The sequence below is a fragment of the Balaenoptera musculus genome, chromosome 8 (genome assembly GCF_009873245.2).
Source record: "Balaenoptera musculus isolate JJ_BM4_2016_0621 chromosome 8, mBalMus1.pri.v3, whole genome shotgun sequence".
Lineage (NCBI taxonomy): Eukaryota > Metazoa > Chordata > Mammalia > Artiodactyla > Balaenopteridae > Balaenoptera > Balaenoptera musculus.
Window position 1 is genome coordinate 99,949,934 of NC_045792.1, and position 18,289 is coordinate 99,968,222.

An 18,289-nucleotide genomic window follows, 5' to 3' on the forward strand; every position below is an offset into this window, starting at 1 on the left:
AGGTGCTCAATAGATATTTGCTGACTGAGTGATGAATTCAAAATAATTCTTTTTTTTGACCGCACCGCGCAGCTTGTGGGATCTTAGTTCCCCGACAAGGGATCGAACCTGTGCCCTCAGCAGTGAAAGCATGGAGTCCTAACCACTGGACCTCCAGGGAATTCCCTCAAGATAATTTTTTTTAAAAGGGAACAACTAGGATAAGACGAAAGAGTGGATCTGATTTGAGAGAGGCCATGGTTAAGACCACAGATAGGGGACTTCCCTGGTGGCTCAGTGGTTAAGAATCCGCCTGCCAATGCAGGGGACACAGGTTCAAGCCCTGGTCTGGGAAGATTCCACATGCTTCAGAGCAACTAAGCATGTGTGCCACAACTACTGAAGCCCACGTGCCTAGCGCCCGTGCTCCACAACAAGAGAAGCCACCGCAATGAGAAGCCTGTGCACCGCAACAAAGAGTAGCCCCCGGTCTCCGCAACTAGAGAAAAGCCCACGCGCAGCAACGAAGACCCAATGCAGCCAAAAAATAATTAATTGATTGATTAAAAAAAAAAAAAAGACCACAGACGGGTCCACTCTCACCCCCACTGACATTCTGTCCTAGTCATACTTGGTCATGGGACCAACAGGTGGATTCTCAGGCTTCTGGGGATGAATTTCATGATGTCCTGGCTCTTTGCTGTGTTTGTGTTTCTGATATTTCCCCGAGCACCCCCCATGCCCCAGGCAGTATTCTAGGCTCCAGGGATGCAGCCAGGTCTCGCCAGACCCTTCCTGCTCTCCTGTTCCTGGCCCCATCCCCTCCCCCCACCCCGTGTTCCCCCTTCTCAGCCCCGGCAGCTGCAGCTCAGCCCCTCAACCCTGGGATGCTTGGATCCAGACAGAATCTAAAAAGGATCCCCATTAGACAGCTCATTTATACTAGAAAACCCCACGCTAACATATCTGATCTGACACTTTGCTCCATAAGATAAGGTGGATTCACATTCCTTCTCTACGGTCTCAGGCCTCTTCCCCATCCATCTTTCCCCATTTCCTGAGGGCCTCGGGGATCTAAGCTCAGTTCAATCCATCTTTTCCACTCATACTCGTCCAGGAGTGGTTTAGGTGTTTTTCGTTTTTTGTTTTTTGGGGTTTTTTTTGCTGCACCACATGGCTTGCAAGATCTTAGTTCCCCAACCAGGGATCGAACCCCCACCCACGGCAATGAAAGCGCCGAGTCCTAATCACTGGACCGCCAGGGAATTCCCCAGGAGTGTTATTTTCATCTCATAGGTCTCTGCTCTGATCTGTGGAACCCAGGCCCTCCCGAACGTGGATTCCTGCACATCACTGGAGGGGGCATCCGTTGGTACAACCCCTAAGGAGCGCCATTTGGCACTATCCATCAAAATGAGAAATGTGTATACCTTTTGGCCCAGTAACTTCACTTCTGGGAATTTATCTTAAAGATAGACTTGCACACGTGCAAAATGATGTAAAGCCGAGGTTACTCTTTGTAGCGTCTTTTGTAAGAGCAAGATTTGAAACGACCCAAATGTCCGCCCCCAGGGGATGGTTAAATGACTTCTGCTGTGTGCTCACAGGAGCCACTGCGCAGCTGCAAAGAGCAAAGAAATGAGGATGCTTGCTAGGGACTGGGACAGAAGGATCTTGAGAAGAGACTGTTCGGTGAAAAACCACAAACAAACTGAAAGACGGGTGATAACAGAGCCTATGCTATTTTATCTTTGAATTATAAAGAAAATGAGATTTGCTTGCACATACATAAAGAAACAGAGAAAGGGTACCCAAGAACCAGACACCACAAAAGTGGTGGGGAGGGTGGGGGGGCCTCGGTGGATGTGGGGATGCGGAGACCCCTCACTAAAACAATTTTACACGTCTTTATTTCTAGTGATGGGATGTACTACACATTCAAAATAAGTTAATGGAAGGCATTTTTAAACCTTTGAAAGTTTATCCTAACTTGAAACCTACTGTGGTTTGTCCTCAAGCCCGTTTATCTGATAAACTCCAAAAGCAGGTCTCTTGAACCGGGTCCGATCATTTGGCCCGTCGGCAATTTCCTAGGTCCAGTGACACTGACCCTGTGGAACAGGCTCCAGCCCACCCTCCGCGTCCTCTGCTGCAGGGGTCCCCGACCCCGGGACCACGGGCCGTACCGCACAGAAGGTGAGCGGCAGGCAAGCGAGCGAAGCCTCATCTTCCGCTCCGCACCGCTCGCGTCACCGCCTGAACCACCACCAGCTCCACCCCGTGGAAAAACCATCTTCCACGAAACCGGTCCCTGGTGCCAAACTGCTGGGGACCACTGCTCTAGTGCTTCCTAGAACCCGACATATGGACTCCTAGCTAGGGGGAAACGCAGGGTGTACTTCCCCAAGAACAAACGCCCCGCACACACACACCTGCTTGTTGGAGCCCAGGCTGCTAAGATTCAGACCAGCTCATGCATTCGTTAAAAGCACTCTGTGCTCAGGAACTCCCTGGCGGTCCAGTGGTTAGGACCCGGTGCTTTCACTGCCATGAACCAGGATTCGATCCCTGGTCAGGGAACTAAGATCCCACAAGCCGAGTGGTGCGGCAAAAAAAAAAAAAAAAAAAAAAAAAGCACTCTGTGCCCATCTGGGGTCTTGAAAGTGGTCCTCTGGCCTCCTGGTGCCAGTCAGTGCTGGGCAGGGGTGTCACACTGGGGCTTATTGCAAGCAGAACATGTTCTTACCAAGTTGGGTCCCACCAAGGCCTCCCAACATGTCACAATGGCACTGCCTACCCACCGGGTGGGGGGTCAAGGGGGGTGGGGAGAGGGGGAGGAGGAGAGCTCCGAGCTGCCCTCAGTGGTCCTGAGAAGGGCCTGTGGTGGCCACAGTGTGGGTGGTGAGAGCCCTGGCCCAGCCACGGGGTGCTCTAGAGGCAGCAGCTCCTGCACCTCCTCCCCAACCCCATCCCCCAGGTCTTCTTAGGCCCAGAGCGAGCAGACAGGAGGCAGGCGTGATCCTTGGGTGAGGCCAGCTGGGCATGCTGGAGAGCCGACAGGAGCCCAAGAGCAAGAGAGGGACAAGAGTGGCATCCTCAGGCCTTCGGGGGACAATTCTGAGGTGTGTGCCACGTGACCTCCCAGAGGGTCCACAGGAGGAAGGGGTGCCAATTGCCCATGGCAGTGACCTTTTTAACAAAAGCTGATTGGTTTTCTTCCCTTCTCTGTCTCCCTTCCCCCTCCCTCATCGTGCCCTCTGGGATCACCTTCCGGGGCAGCGACTCTCACCCAAATCTCTCTCTCCGGGTCTGCCCTTGGGGAGCTCAAACTAAGATAAGGCGGTCTTGGCACCTTGAATAAACTGCAGCCATCAAGTGTCTCTCTGCAACTCCAACGGAACAAGCCAACCAAATGCGACTTGAAGGGGAAAAGCCCAGACTGGGAGTCCGAAGCCCAGAGCCCTCCTCCCAGATCAGCCTTCCTAAACTGTGCAACCTTCGGACACTCTCCTGACCTCTCTGGGCTTCTGTGGTCTCAGCTGTAAGCGGGGGACGGGAGTGTCTCAGATAATCATGTTTTTATACTTGGACCGACTCGAGGGAAGTGTCTACAGCTGTCCTCCCGCCCCCCACCCCTCAGCCTCTTTTTTTTTTTATGGCCACGCCACACTGCTTGCGGGATCTCAGTTCCCCGGCCAGGGACTGAACCCAGGCTCCGGCAGTGAAAGTGCGGAGTCCTATTCACTAGGCCACCAGGGAACTCCCCGCCCCAGCCTTTTTTTTTTTTTTTAATGTTCAAAATGAACACCATTTACCTGAGTTCTATGGAGAGGGGAGACTAGTATTAAAACTTGAATTGCATCCTTTATTGAACAGAGGGATAGCGGTGAGAAAATTGGCCCTGACTCTGAGCCTCTACCATGTTGAGAGCTGGCTTGTTCGAGGAGCAGAGCCAGTCAGTGTTCTACACTTTCATCCTGAAGTTAGACCCCAAGTGGCATCATGAAGCTGGGCGGGCTGCCCAAGGTCACAAGCACAAAGCCCCGAGACTTACGGAGTCTGTATTATATGCTATCATCTCAACTGCATGAGGAAGGACTGTTGTGATCCCATTATACAGATGAGGGAACCGAGACCTAAGGTCTCACGGCTAGTCACAGCGAGTAGGGCTCAAACACGGGTTTCATGGCACCCCAGACCTCATTCAACCACACCCTTTGTGTCTTAACTGGTCTCTAAGTAAGATGGTCTCTAAGTCCTTTGCATCCCTAAAGTCTTTGGTTTTCATGCCCCTAATTCCAAATTCATTATTCCTGCCATCCTGCTTGGATTAGGACCCCTCCCTACACTAACACCTGGGGTGGATAACCCAGATGGCCTTTGCAGCCAGTGCCCACTGGGGATGCTCCCCGCTGGGATACGTGGTGAGCAGCAGGGCAGAGAAGAGGCAAGGGGAGGATGGTCTGCGCCAGTGTAGGTGCAGGTTATTCTGCAGCCCCCTTGGGTTTCAGGGATAGCAAGTTGGTGACACGGTGACAGCATAGTTCTCTGTCTTCCACCCCCATCTCACTTTCCCCCATCGATGCTAGCACTGTCCTCTTTCCAGCTGTCATGGGAACTGGGCTGCACCGTCCAGATGCCGCCTTGAGGATAGACGCATTTATTACCCCAGCCGCAGGGAAGGTTGTTGACCGACAGCTCTCAGCCACCAGCCCTCACAGGGAACTGCCTTGGCTGACACCCCTTTCCTGGACCCACTCCCCGCAGACAGAATTACTGGCCAACATGGGGGCACAAAGCCCTGTCCCCTTGCCCCAACTCGGGCTGACTCTGAAGGCCAGCCCAGCCTCAGAGCTCCACAGGGGGCTGGCTGAGACCGTGCCAGCGCCGGGCCCCACCCCTGCCTCCTGCTTGCCTCCCTCAGCCCACAGATGTTAAAGCTAAGCACAGGCCCTAAGACTCCACCTGCCTACTATTCCCTCCCAGGGAACCCAACCTGCGAAGGCCTCTCCATCCGTCTTTTCCGCCCCCTCACTTTAGAAGTCTCCTAGCATCAAAGGCCACCAGGTACTTACCTAAGACCCCTCCCAATCTAGCCCCAGGTCTGTGCAGGCTTTTCTCCCAAGCTGGGGGTTGAGGTGGGCACTAGCTCAGCACCTGGGGGCTTGCAGTGACGTTTTCCCACCTTTCCAAAGGCGAGAAGTGAACGAGCAGGGCAGCCTGGGGGAGACCGAGACAGATTTTAATCAGGAAACCTCGGGTGAGGACACATGACAGCTGGTGGCACAATCCCAGTGGAATCCCAGGCCCCTCGGACCCTCCTCCTCCAGAGGAGGGACTCAGCCGCCCCAACCTTTCTCAGAAGACAGGCGGCCCACGCAGCCCAGGGAGGATGCTGACGGTGGAGAACGTGCTGCTGGATTCTCACAGCGCATCCCAGATGCTTCTTGGGAGCAGGGCTACATCGGGCCCTGAGGGTTTTCCACCCCCGCCAGGGGTCCTGAAGGAGTCAGCAGCCTCACTGGCCCCCAGAGCCGCCCTGCAAGCTCCCAGGGCCTCTGGCAGAGTCTTCTCTGTCTGGCGTCTCCCGGGCACGGCCCTGAAACGGAGGCCTGCTTACACTGTGGACTCCTCCTCCGGTGAGGGCCCCATGGTGGGCTCCTGGGGGCCAGGGCTGCCCGTGGCTGCAAGGGCTGCAGAGAGTCTGGAGGTGGCTGGAGACAGTCTGCGAGGCCTGAGGATAGTGACGGGGGCCTCTGAGGGGCTGGGGCCCATCGTGGAAAGGGCTGAGGCTCTACGCCGGATGGTGGCAGGCAGAGAAGGCTGTCTGGATGCGGTGTGGGCCCCGGAGGCTGAGGATGAGGGCTCTGGAGTAACAGGAGGTGGCCCGGGAGCCCCGGGAGAGGCCGGAGGTAGAGAGGAGGCTCCTGGAGGGATTGAAGGCCCTGGTGAGGGCCGAGGGGGCTGGGAGGCCCCGGGCTCCCCTGGGAACATGCCCCCAGGCCCCAAAGGGGGTGAGGGTAAGGCCTGCGCTCCTGAGGGGCTCACGGGTATAGTCTGCATGTTGGACAGGTTCGTTCTCAGGAGGAGCTGGAGGAGCTGGAGCGCTGGCCTCTGAGGCGACACCGCTGGGGGCCCCGGGCAGGAGCTGCAGTTGAGCAGGGCCTCGGGGTCTCCACGGGGGGTCCGGGCCACTTTGCTGAGCTCAACGTCTCCACGAGGGGAGAGACCCCGGCTTTCTTCCAGGGAATCTAGAGAGGGGGCGGGGCAAGAAGATGCACAATGGTTCTTCCCTACGACTGAGGCAGGTCTGGGATGAGCTGCACCGAGGACAGTGCCCCAGCTCTGTCCCTTGAGGGTCCCTGTGCACCGGCAGCTGGGGTTAGGGGATCCCGCCGGCTCCTGCCTCCAGGAAGGGAAGACCCAAAAGGAACCATGAGCAGAGGGAGACAGTTCACCAAGGCACTGGCTGTGTGACCTTGTGTGAGGCACATAACTCCCCTGGGCCTCCATTTCCCCATCTGTAAAATGGGCGTCATAATAACAGTGATGACCACATAGGCCACGAAATGAGGACTGAATGAAACGGAGCCTGAGAGGTCTCAGCCTAAACCCAAATGTAAACTCTGGACTTTGGGTGACAATCATGTGTCAGAGTAGGTTCATTGATTGTAGCAAATGTACCATCTGGTGGGGGATGTTGACAGCAGGGGGCGCTGTGCGTGGGGTGGGGGCAGGGGGATTCAGGGAGCTGTCCGAACCTTCTGCTCGATTTTGCTGTGAACCTAAAAATGCTTTTAAAAAAAAAAGTCTATTGAAAAAATTTGTTTTTAAGTCTCAGCCTGGAGGCCGGCGCATCATAAGGGCTTAATCCATGGCGGGAGAACAAGGGAAGGAAGGAAGAATATTGGAGAAAGGTATGATCAAGGGGGAGACGGAGGCTGGTAAACACATTACAAACTGGAATGATGATTACATTTTAAAACTCATCAAAAGATAACCTATTAACTTTTTTAAAAATTGTGAATCACCCTGCTGTACACCTGAAAGTTATATAATATTGTACATCAAATATACCTCAATTGAAATATATATATAAACCATCAAAAGGATAATCACAAAAACCACTTTACCAAAAACCACTGAATTGTGTACTTTGAGCGTGTGACTTACAGGGTGTGTGAATTATATCTCAAGAAAGCTGTTCTTTTTTTTTTTTAATTATCAAAAGGAAACAATTCACCTCGTATTTCAATAAAAAGCATTTCTTCTTAAAATGAGTTCGCACATGGTGAACGCAGCTGAGGCAGGTGCCCCAGGAGAAGGAGGTGGGCTCTGCATCTCACCTCTTTGGGCCTCAGTTTCCCCATCAGGAGGCAGGAGAGCAGAATGGGAACGAGCATGGGGTGAGGAATCAGAGAGACCTGGCCCTGAGTCCGACGACACTACCACCTAGAACGTGGCCTTAAAGACAGAAACTTGGGAATTCCCTGGCGGCCCAGTGGTTAGGACTTGGCACTTCCACTGCATGGGGCCCGGGTTCCATCCCTGGTTGGGGAACTAAGATCCCATAAGCTGTGCGGCACGGCCAAAAAAAATTTTTAAATAAATAAATTCTTTTTAAAAAGACAGGAACTTAACTTCTCTGAGCCTCCATTTCCCCATCTGCAAAATGGAGACAATAAGAGCACCCATGCATAAACATTCCTGGGGCATTTAAATGAGACAATACAGGTAAAATGCTCCATACACTGCCTGGCACCTTAGCTAACGATTAGTCTCTAGAAAGCTGGGGAATAATATCCATCAGCTCGCACAGGGTTTTGTGCTGGTTAAGGTCGAATCTATAATCACTCAACAGTTCCCAACATAATGACTGTATGGGATCAGGATGTTTCCAGCCCCAGCAGTCCTGACAGCAGCTCTCCATCCACAGAACTGAAGAGCTGCCCTAAATACAGGATGTCCTCTTCAAAAGGTCAAAGGAGTTAAAGAGGTATTTTATACAAGAGGAAATTCAGGCCACAAATCCGTGGAAAAATTCACTGTCTTCCTGGAAGTTTAAAACATGTACAATAGCCACCGGTAAGGTACTTTATGGACATGTTAAACTGGAAAAATTAAATTCAAAACACAGTGTAGAGTTGGTGGGCATATGGGGCACCAGCTACGTCTCTGTAAGTTTCCTCTTTCTCTAGGACCCCATCTGGTAACGTGCTGTCATGCCCTAGGAGTCACCAAACCACTCCCGACACCCTGTGACCTAGTTACTGCACCTATTAACCACAGGGTCTGAATGCAATTCACAAAATTTGAAAACAAAAGTTGTCTGACCAAAGATTTTTCACAGTGGGTCCATTATGGATAGAAAAGAAAAAAAAGAAGAAGAAAGAAACCACCTAAATGTCAACCAAAAAGGCAAGGGGTAAGCAAACCATAATATTTGGGAGCTTTTTTAAATGGCCAGCTGTGCGCTACATCAATATTTTGAAACTGTGTGTTACAGTAGGTTGTCCATGTCCTGTTTATACCTCTGCAAAAAGATGCACATGGACAAACACTCATGATGGAGAAAGACAAACAGATGTGAATCATTTTCAGGAGTCAATGTAGCAGAGTAGCTAAAAGCATGGACTCTGGGCTCAAATCCTGGTTCTACTGTCAGCCAGCTGTGTGACCTTGAGCACCTCACTTCACCTCTCTGTGCCTCAGTTTCCTCACCTGGAAAATGGGGATGCTAATAGTATCTATCATGAAGAGTTGCTGTGAAAATGAAATAAGACATATGAAAACAGACAGATGGCCAACAGGGACATGAAAAGATGCTCAACATCACTAATCATCACGGAAATGCAAATCAAAACCACAATGAGATACCACTTCACAAGTGTCAGAATGGCTGTCATCACAAAGACAAGACACAGCAACTGTTGGTAAGGAAGCAGGGAAAAGGGAACCCTCGTGCACTGTTGGTGGGAATGTAAACTGGTGCAGCCACTGTGGAAAACAGTATGGAGGTTTCTCAAAAAACTAAAAATAGAACTACCATATGATCCAGCAATTCCACCACCGGGTATGTATCCAAAAAAAAAATGAAAACACTAATTCAAAAAGATATATGCACCCCAAGGTTCATTGCAGCATTATTTACAATAGCCATGACATGGGAACAACCTAAGTGTCCATCGACAGATAAAGATGGATAAATATGTGGTGTATATATATATATATATATATATATATATATATATATATATATACACAATGGAACATTATTCAACCACAAAAAAGAATGAAATCTTACCATTTGCGATAATGTGGATGGATCTAGAGGGTATTATGCTAAATGAATAAATCAGAGAAAGATAAATACCATATGATCTCACTTATATGTGGAATCGTTTTTTTTTTTAAAAAACTGAGCGCACAGATATTGAGAACAGATTGGTGGTTGCCAGAGGTGGGAGGAGAGGGGTGGGCAAAATGGCTGAAGGGGGTCAAAAGGCACAAATTTTCAGTTACAAAATAAATAAGTCATTGCGATATAATGTACAGCATGGTGACTATTGTTCATAATACTGTATTGAAACACTATACTTGAAAGTTGCTAAGAGATTAGATCATAGAAGTTCTTATCACAAGAAAAAAATATTTTGTAACTATGTGGGGTGACAGATGTTAACTAGACTTACTGTGGTGATCATTTTGCAATATATACAAATATTGAATCGTTATGTTGTACACCTGAAACCAATATAATGTTACATGTCAATTACACCACAATCTTAAAAAAAGAAATAACATTCAATACATGATGTTCCCTGACACATAATGGATACTCAATACATATTAGCAATTATTCTTCTGCAAAGTTGATTCAGTTCCTAAATTCTAATTTTTAAAAAAGGAAGAAAGCAGAGGAAGAGATTCAGAAAGGAGGAAATGAAGAAGAAAAAGGAACAGTAAACAGACTCGGCAGACGGCACGGCACAGTGTGCCATAGCACTGACGAGGGTCAGCAAGCCCATGCTTGGGCCTGGGCGCACCACGTGCTGGCTGTGTGACCTTGAGCAGGCCACGTTCCCTCTCTGAGCCTGGGTTTCTCACATCCAGCCCTGTACAAGTTCTGTGTTTCTGGGCGGAAGAGCAAAGTGGAAAAGGACGGTGGTGAGGCTCCAGGATGCAGAGGCCGCTTACCTGGACAGGAGAAGCAGCAGTCCCTGGGGGGCGTGGAGGGGTCCGAGCAGGCCTGCTGGCAGGGCATCTTCTCGCAGCTCACCTCTCCCAGCTGGGGAAGCAGAAGGAGACACGTGAGGAAGCCCGGAGCATCTCACCCCTCCACAGCAGGGCCCTCACGGACCTATTACACCAGCAGCTGGACCCACGGAAAGATCTGGGGCAGAAGCTGCAGGGCCTGACCCTCACCTGAACAACAGGTGAAGCCAAACACAGTGGGGCCGCCTTAAGGAAACAACAAAGGTAGAGGACACCATCAAATCCGAAGGTATCCCCGCAGGTAATTAAAGTTGAAGAATGGCAGGCGGAAGACCGGCGTACACTGGCTAAGGGGCTCCGAGTTTCACAAAGGGACAAAAGGCTAGAAGCAGCCCCTGGCCCGGCAGGTCCAGGGTCCCCAGGCCCAGCTCACCTGGCATATGCACTGGGTACAGGGCTCATCGTCCAAGGTGAACACCTGGCCGTTCCCCACCTTCCTCCCCTCGTAGTTGCAGTCTGCAGGGGCAGAGGAGACAGGGGCCGTGAGAGCCAAGGCCCACTCAGGGGCCTTGCACGAGAGGTGGCTGGTCCCACTCACCTCGGCACACTGGACAGCACTCCCCGTCAGGGTGGAAAGGGTAGGAGCAGGTGACGGGGCAGTCCACAGGCGAGCAGGCCACCGAGCCCAGCTGCAGGACACAGAAAACGCTGAAGGCCCTTTGTTCTGGGGGGCTGATGGGTCACTCATGAAGGACACATCACATGGCCATTGAGTGCCCATCGGAGCCATCAAGGTCAGGTGAGAGGTCCATGGTGAGGGAACAGACTGAGTTAGAGTCTGTCCTCCCACTAGAACGCAAGCCCCCCAGGCCCAGCCTTGTCCTCAGAGCTCCTCTGTCAACAGCTACCTGTCGAACAAATCCATGAACCTCCCAGGGAAGCTGAGTACCAAAACCTTAGGGGGAAGGACCCAGAAGCCAAATCTCCCCAAAGCACATGGCTGTGAACGAACAGGGCCACTCAGAGGCCAGAGATGTTCACCCCAAGTTTCTCGATCTTTCTGCAGACCCGTCCCTTTTCACCCACCGCCAGCAAAGAAGCCCCATCAGCATGAAACATTTCTAGCATGACAAGCAATAAGGACTTATTTTTTCCATTTTCCAAATACTAAATGATATTCCTGTCATTTAGACTGAGAGGCAGTATGGCTTAGGGGTAAAAGTGTGCTTTCTGAAGCAGACTCAGGATACTAGAATTGATTCTTGGCACTTCACTTGACTAGTTGTGGGGGTCTCTGTGCCCGGTTGTCTCACCTAGCAGCTGGGGATGGAGGTACCCACCTCATAGGATTCCCCATGGATTAACAGGTCGTGCTGAGATCAGGGATTGGCACATGGCAGGTGCTCGAGAATGTGAGTATATTAAAGATTCCGTACAGAGTCCTGGGTTTGCGTTCCTCACCTCCACTCTCAGGGAGAATCCCTGGGCCATATTTTATACCGTAAGGCCCCCAAGACCCTCCCTGGTCACCCAGAAGCAGAGGACTTTTGCCAGGCAGGGTTAAAAGTATTTCTCTGGTCCTGGGTAAAGAGTCACCCCGGGCAGGGCTGAAGGGAGCCAGCTTTCACCATGATCCAGAAGTGACCATTCTCTTGGAGGTCTCTGGATCTTGCCTCCAGGGTTCAGGAGCTGGTGGCTATTTCTGGGGAGTTTCCGCAGACAGGGGTCGGGTCTGGGGGGTCGTACCAGGCAGATGCAGCTCAGACACGGGTCCAGCACGGACGCGAAGGTCTGGTTATTGTAGAAGATTCTACCTGTGTAGGTGCAGCCTGCCAGAGAGAGCATGTGGTGAGGGCCAGCCAGGGAATGGCTGGCCTTTGCCAGGAAGAAAGTCCAAGGTGTTTCTAGGCAGCAAAGGTCAGGCCAACGGCCTCTCTAGACACTTGCCCAGGGGGCTGGGGAAGGGACAGAACATATGTCTGGATTGGGTGCTGACTTTTTTCTCGCTGGATTCAGCAAAGGGATCATAGTGTCTTTACTTCAAGGTTCTCCCCCAGGGAAAGGAGCCGTTCCTCCTACCCCCTCACTTGGCAGGATCAGGATGAGGGACCCGGAGAATCAACCTGGGTGCCAGGCACCACGGCTGTCCTCTCTGCTCCTCTCCACTCAGTCGAATCCCAAACCCCACCTTCCAGGAGGGTCCCCTACAGCTCCCGTCTCTGCTTTCCGAAGCCCACAGAGGCCCCATCTGAGTGCTGCCACCTTGATGATATTTATCACATACTGGTACGTATAAAAGCAGGTGATGGTGGGCTTCCCTGGTGGCGCAGTGGTTAAAAATCTGCCTGCCAATGCAGGGGGCACGGGTTCGAGCCCTGGTCCAGGAAGATCCCACATGCCGCGGAGCAACAAAGCCCGAGCACCACAACTACTGAGCCTGCGCTCTAGAGCCCGCAAGCCACAACTACTGAGCCCACATGCCACAACTACTGAAGCCCACATGCCACAACTACTGAAGCCCACGCACCTAGAGCCCATGCTCTACAACAAGAGAAGCCACCGCAATGAGAAGCCCGCGCACTGCAATGAAGAGTGGCCCCCACTCGCCGCAACTAGAGGAAGACCGCGCACAGCAACAAGGACCCAATGCAGCTAAAAATAAAAAATAAATACATAAATTTATTTTAAAAAAAAAAAGCAGGTGATGGGACAGTAGAGAAACATTTTATAAGAAAAAATATATAGGGAATTCCCTGGCAGTCCAGTGGTTAGGACTTCACACTTTCACTGCCAAGGGTGCGGGTTCCATCCCTAGTTAGGGAGCTAAGATCCCCCAAGCCGTGTGGCTCGGCCAAAAAAGAAGAAAAAAGATATAACAAACATCTATGATATGCTATGTATCTATGACATGATAGATATATAGATATAGATGCATGTTACAGATATGTTATAGAGATAGAGGTATATATAGATACTGATGTTATATCACAAAAAGAGACTAGGAAGATAAAACCATGAAGTTAACAGTGATAATGGGTCCTTTTTAATTTTTTTCTTTGCTTTCTGTATTTTCTAAATGTTCTATAATAAAATATCACTTCTGGAAAAGGTGAAAATTACTATTAAAACATAAAGGATCACTTTAATTTCCTCTCCCTGTTCTCTAATTGTCTCACAGGTATGTTCCTTTATCACCCCACCTAGGCTGCAAGCTCTGCATATCTTCATATCTGCTTCCAGCACCCAGACAGGGCCTCCCTTGAGCAAACTGCTTTCCGTCTCTGAGCCTCAGTTTCCTCATCTCTAAAATGGGGTTGCCCCATGGGGTTGTTGCGAGGATGAGCAAAGACGAAGCATGTGTGGTGCTTTGCACAGAGAAGCCTGATACAGGGTGACCCCTGATGTGGGGGCCAGGGGTGCTATGCCGTCCCCGGCCCCCCAGGCAGGGCCTTACCTGCCGAACAGTCGGGGCAGCACTGTCCGGGGATCCGAATCGGGTGAGGGCAGGAGTCCACACAGTCTGTCCTCTTGCAGCTCACTGAACCATCTGCCTGAAGGGAGGAAGAACTTCACCAAGACCCCACCTGACACGCCAGCTCCCACCTCCCCACCCCACAGGCCCCCAAAAGAAAGGGTGGTGCTGCAAACTGGCCAGAGCCTGCCCTAAGAGGCGCCATGATGCAGCTGGGAGGTGGCAGGGGTCCCCCAAAGAGGACCGGCTACTTGGGAAAGGGGGTGTGAGCCTTCCAGAAAAAAGCCTTCCCATATCCCAGAGGGGGAAGGTCGGAGCTGGGGTTTTGGTCTCCTCGGCTTCCCGTCCCTTCCCCGCAGCAGCCAAGGCTGCACCATAACCTCATCCAAACTCTTCTCCGAGTTTCCCTGAAACCCTGGCTCACCCCAAATCTATGGAGTCCAATAAAATCCTATTTTTATAGAAAGCTATTCCACCGGAAATGTCTTTCAGAAGATGAAAGCACCATATACAGTTTTTTTTTTTTTTCGTAAGAAGTTGAAGTTTCGTGTTATTTTCTTGTAATATGAGTGCCCTAGATCAGTCCTGAAGGAGAAAAAAGGCAGCGGATGTACTTTGCTCCCCACTCTAATTCCGATGAAACGTTTCCAAGTTTTCTAAGGGTCTAAGGCTTTTTTAAACAAATGGCGCATCAAAGGGACTTGAAGGCCGCGCTTCTCACGCGCTCATGTGCACGCGAGTCACCGGGGGATTAAAATGCAGATTCTGAGTCCGAGCCCCGGGCAGCCTTGAGGTTCTACCAAGGCCCCCCTGGTGATGGCAACGACACAGCCAGGGCAGGGACCTCATTTTGAGAAATAAAGCTCTAAGCTCCAAGCGACTAAAAACTCTCTTAAAGTAGAAAGGAAAGCCAACCGTACTTGAACATGAGCTAAAACGATCGCGTTTCTTGGCAAATAGCTGTGTTTGCATGTCTGTCAATCTGACTCTCAAACTCACGCACCCTCACCCACTTCTGATGAGGTGAGGTCACGTGACTCACATTAATGGAGGAAGCCTCGCAATTTCACAGAAAAGGCCTTAACTACTAGGCCTCGGGCTGCCCAGCTCCCTCTGTTATCCGTGCCCGGCGAAAACCTGCTCCTGGGAATCCTATTTCCAGCTCCATAGGCCAGCAGCTCCCCGCACATGCACGGTGGGTCACACAGCACTCTTACGACAGACAGACTGCCAAGCTCTGTCATCCTGAAAATCTACCGAGGACAGAATAACCTGGATCCCAGCCCCTTCTGTAAAAACGGGATTTGATAGCATGGAAGCGAGACTGGGACAGGCCTGAGGTGGCCCCGCTTCCGCAGGGGCAGGGCTGCCCGGCCCGGGACGGGGAAGGGTGGGGAAAGCAGCTGAAGGCGCGCAGGTTGTCATTCACCTGGCAGATGCATAACTCACAGGGATCACCGGGAGACCAGATCTGTCCAACCGGAAACTCAACCCCGTTGTCGTCCAGAGAGCAGCCTGGCCAGGGGACAGCGGGGGAGAAAGGACGAGTGGGCAGAAGTGCCGAGGAGGGTCCTGAATGCCCGCGGGACCTACAGCACCACCCAGCAAGGACAGACAGACGCCTCTGCTCACTCACACTGAGTCCACGCAGCCACCCACTGGGCCCAGAGCTGCCTGCTGCTGCCGCCTGGCTCCCTCAGTTAGTGAACTTTCCTGCCTGACATGAGCCTGGTATACACAGGCACGCGCACACAAACGTACACGTCCACACACACCCACAAACACACCCATTCACACACACAGAAACCACTGCCACGCAGACACATGCACACAGATACAACGGACACACAACAAAAACACACGGACACACACACCCAACAACACACACACAGATACCACTCACACACAAACACGCAGACACGTACACAAGCTCACACACAGATGTCACTCATATACAAACTTAAAACACACAAATATACACACTCACAAACAGACACACACACAAACACAGACACACACAACACACATAGAGAGCACTCACACACACACACAGAGTCTCAGCGGGTGAAGCTCAGCCTCCCCCGGCTCGGGCATCCAGGCCTGGTGCTGGGTGCAGCCTGGGATGCAGGGCTGAGCGGCCCTCACCTGTCATGGGTGCGGGTTCCCTGCAGGTGAAGCAGCACTGCCCAGGGCCCAGCCACCACTCCTCGCGGGGGCAATCCAGTTCTGGACATGGTGTGAAGGAACATTCCACCTCCCCGTTCTGGAAGAGAGCCAGGGGGCACAAACCAGTGAGGGCCAAAGAGGAGGCCGGTAGGCTGCCGTCACCCCCCTAAAAGTGACAAATCTCCAGGGAGCAAGAGTGGAAGGATCGGCGAGTCCTTCCCTGGGGGCTGGGGCGGGGCTGGGAGAGGGTCCCAGGAATATGCCGGCTGCGTGCCTGCAGGGTCCCCGCTGCCCTAGCTGCAGCCTCCAGAATCTCTTCCTCTCACTCTTCTGCAACAGCTTTCTGCTCTCACTCCAATCCACTCTCACCTGCAGCCAGAGAACTTCTCATGCACCAATCCGATCACATCACTCCACCACTTAAAACCCTTGGCAGCTCTGCAAGTCCAAAACCCTCTGCCTGGCTGGCAAAGCCCTTCATGACTGAGACTGACGCAGAGGCTATCGCTGCCCCCTCACAGACCCCTTCCCCTAAGCACTGCCCTTGGCTGATGAGGGTCACGTCCTCCAGGTGCCTGGATGTTCATTCACCCCCACTCCCGGGGAGCAAGGAAGTACCTACAACCACCTGATGCTGGGGGTAGAAGAGCCCAGCTCCCTGGCCTCTGGACACACCCACCTCTGCGGGGCACTCACACTCCAGAGCTCCCCGTGGCATCAGCCCGAGACCCCTCTTCTTGTGGCCCCTCCCCCTGCTGACTTGCTTCCCCAGCCAGTCTCTCCCGAGAGCACTCCTTCAGAAAACCACTTACACGAGAGGCCCACCCCAGGCCCTGTTCTTGGAACTCAGCCCAAACAGGATCCCCACCTCAGCCGCATTTCCAGTCCCTCTCGCAGTCCGGGCTCCAGCCAGGATGGACACCCCCAGGCCTTGGAACTCGCCCTGCTCTCTCCCGCCTCCGGTCTTCTGCTCACGCAGTGCCCTCTGCCAGGCACACCTGTCTCAGCTCCTCACCGGGTTGTCCTAGTCATCCTTCAGGTCTCGGCTTAGCATCCCTCCCTCCGAGTAGGCTTCCCTGAAGCCCACAGCCTCGTTAAGAGCCCCGCTCCCCTGTCCATTGCCCACCTAGCTGTGGGCCCCTGACGGAGGCGGCTGGGGCTGTCTTGTGCTCAACTGCGTCCCCAGCGCCCAGCATTGTCCCAGGCACACAGTAGGTGCTCTATAAATAGCAATGCTGAAGGACGAACTTCAAGGAGACTGCGGGAAGGCCTTGGCGAATGCTAAGGCCCCTTTAGTCTCTTTCTTGCCTCAGTTTCCCTTTTGCTGCATGGCGGCTCCTCTTCTCCTGGTCAAGGCATCCTGGGAAAGTCGTGTGCCCTGCCCCCTCCCCAGCACCCACCCACTCAGCCCCCTACCTGGCAGACACAGGTGGTACACTCGTCACCACCACCACTGAACACAGCCCCATCTGCATACCACCGGCCATGGAAATAGCATCTCACTGCGGAGGAGAAAGGAAGAGGCAGCTCAAGGTCTCTGGGCAGCTAAAGAAAAGGGGGAGCAAATGGGTGGGAGGGGTCTCTGGGAAGAAAACACACCCCCACAATATTCCACGGCACACCCACACCCAAAAGCCCAATCGCTGCTCCCCTCCAAACCCTCACCTAAAGGTACACCGGTAGTTAAAAACTGACAGAGAGGGACCTCTCTGGCCGTCCAGTGGTTAAGACTCCGAGCTCCCAATGCAGGGGGAACAGGTTCAATCACTGCTCAGGGAACTAAGATCCCACATGCCGAATGGTGCGGCCAAAAAAAAAAAAAACTGACAGAGAATGAACCACATGCAAGTTAAGGTCCTTAACCAAGAAGGAAGGGAAGCCCGGAATAACTAAAGAGTAAGAGAAAAGAAGAAATGAAAAAAGACGGCCCCAGACACCTATGGCAAGGTCTGGGAATGCTGCCAGCCCCTGGAGGCAGGGAGGATTCAGTGAGAGCCTCTCATATGAAGATCCCCCATCCCTGCTGGTAAAAACAACCTTGAAAACCTGCCGGGGCCCACCTGGCTTTAGTCAGAGGGCACTGGGTTCAAATCCCAGCTACACAACTCACTACGGGCAAGATACTTAAGCTCTCCTAAGCCTCAGTTTTCTCATCTGTAGAATGGGATTAACAGTTCCTACCTCACAGGGAGTATATTGCCTGTTCAAAAATGTTTAACTAAAAATATATAACATTTGTGACTTCCTGGCGGTCCAGTGGTTAAGACTCTGCACTTCCAATGCATGGGGCACAGGTTCGATCCCTGGTTGGGGAACTAAGATCTCACGTGCCGCGCAGCGTGGCAAAAAATAAATAATAAATAAAATTAAATAGCATTCAAAAGTCAAGGGAAAAATAGTATTTAATAGAACACTAGCTTTGAAATCAGGTAAGCTTGAGTTCAAGCTCTGCTCCTT

At 52.1% G+C, this 18,289-nt stretch overlaps 1 protein-coding gene across 1 annotated transcript in view; it reads right to left on the reverse strand.

Annotated features, from left to right (window-relative positions):
- Positions 1-5,496: 5,496 nt before the first annotated feature.
- VWCE (von Willebrand factor C and EGF domains) overlaps positions 5,497-18,289 on the reverse strand; it is a 29,292-nt gene continuing 16,499 nt past the window's right edge. Inside the window, exons 12-20 of the mRNA XM_036862403.1 lie at positions 17,249-17,334; positions 15,812-15,929; positions 15,116-15,181; positions 13,649-13,741; positions 11,941-12,023; positions 10,793-10,883; positions 10,628-10,710; positions 10,177-10,267; positions 5,497-6,230 (exon numbers count right to left, since the gene is read on the reverse strand). Of these exons, the coding sequence (XP_036718298.1) occupies positions 5,596-6,230; positions 10,177-10,267; positions 10,628-10,710; positions 10,793-10,883; positions 11,941-12,023; positions 13,649-13,741; positions 15,116-15,181; positions 15,812-15,929; positions 17,249-17,334 (1,346 nt within the window). The 3' untranslated portion in view covers positions 5,497-5,595. The remainder of the gene's footprint in view (positions 6,231-10,176; positions 10,268-10,627; positions 10,711-10,792; positions 10,884-11,940; positions 12,024-13,648; positions 13,742-15,115; positions 15,182-15,811; positions 15,930-17,248; positions 17,335-18,289) is intronic.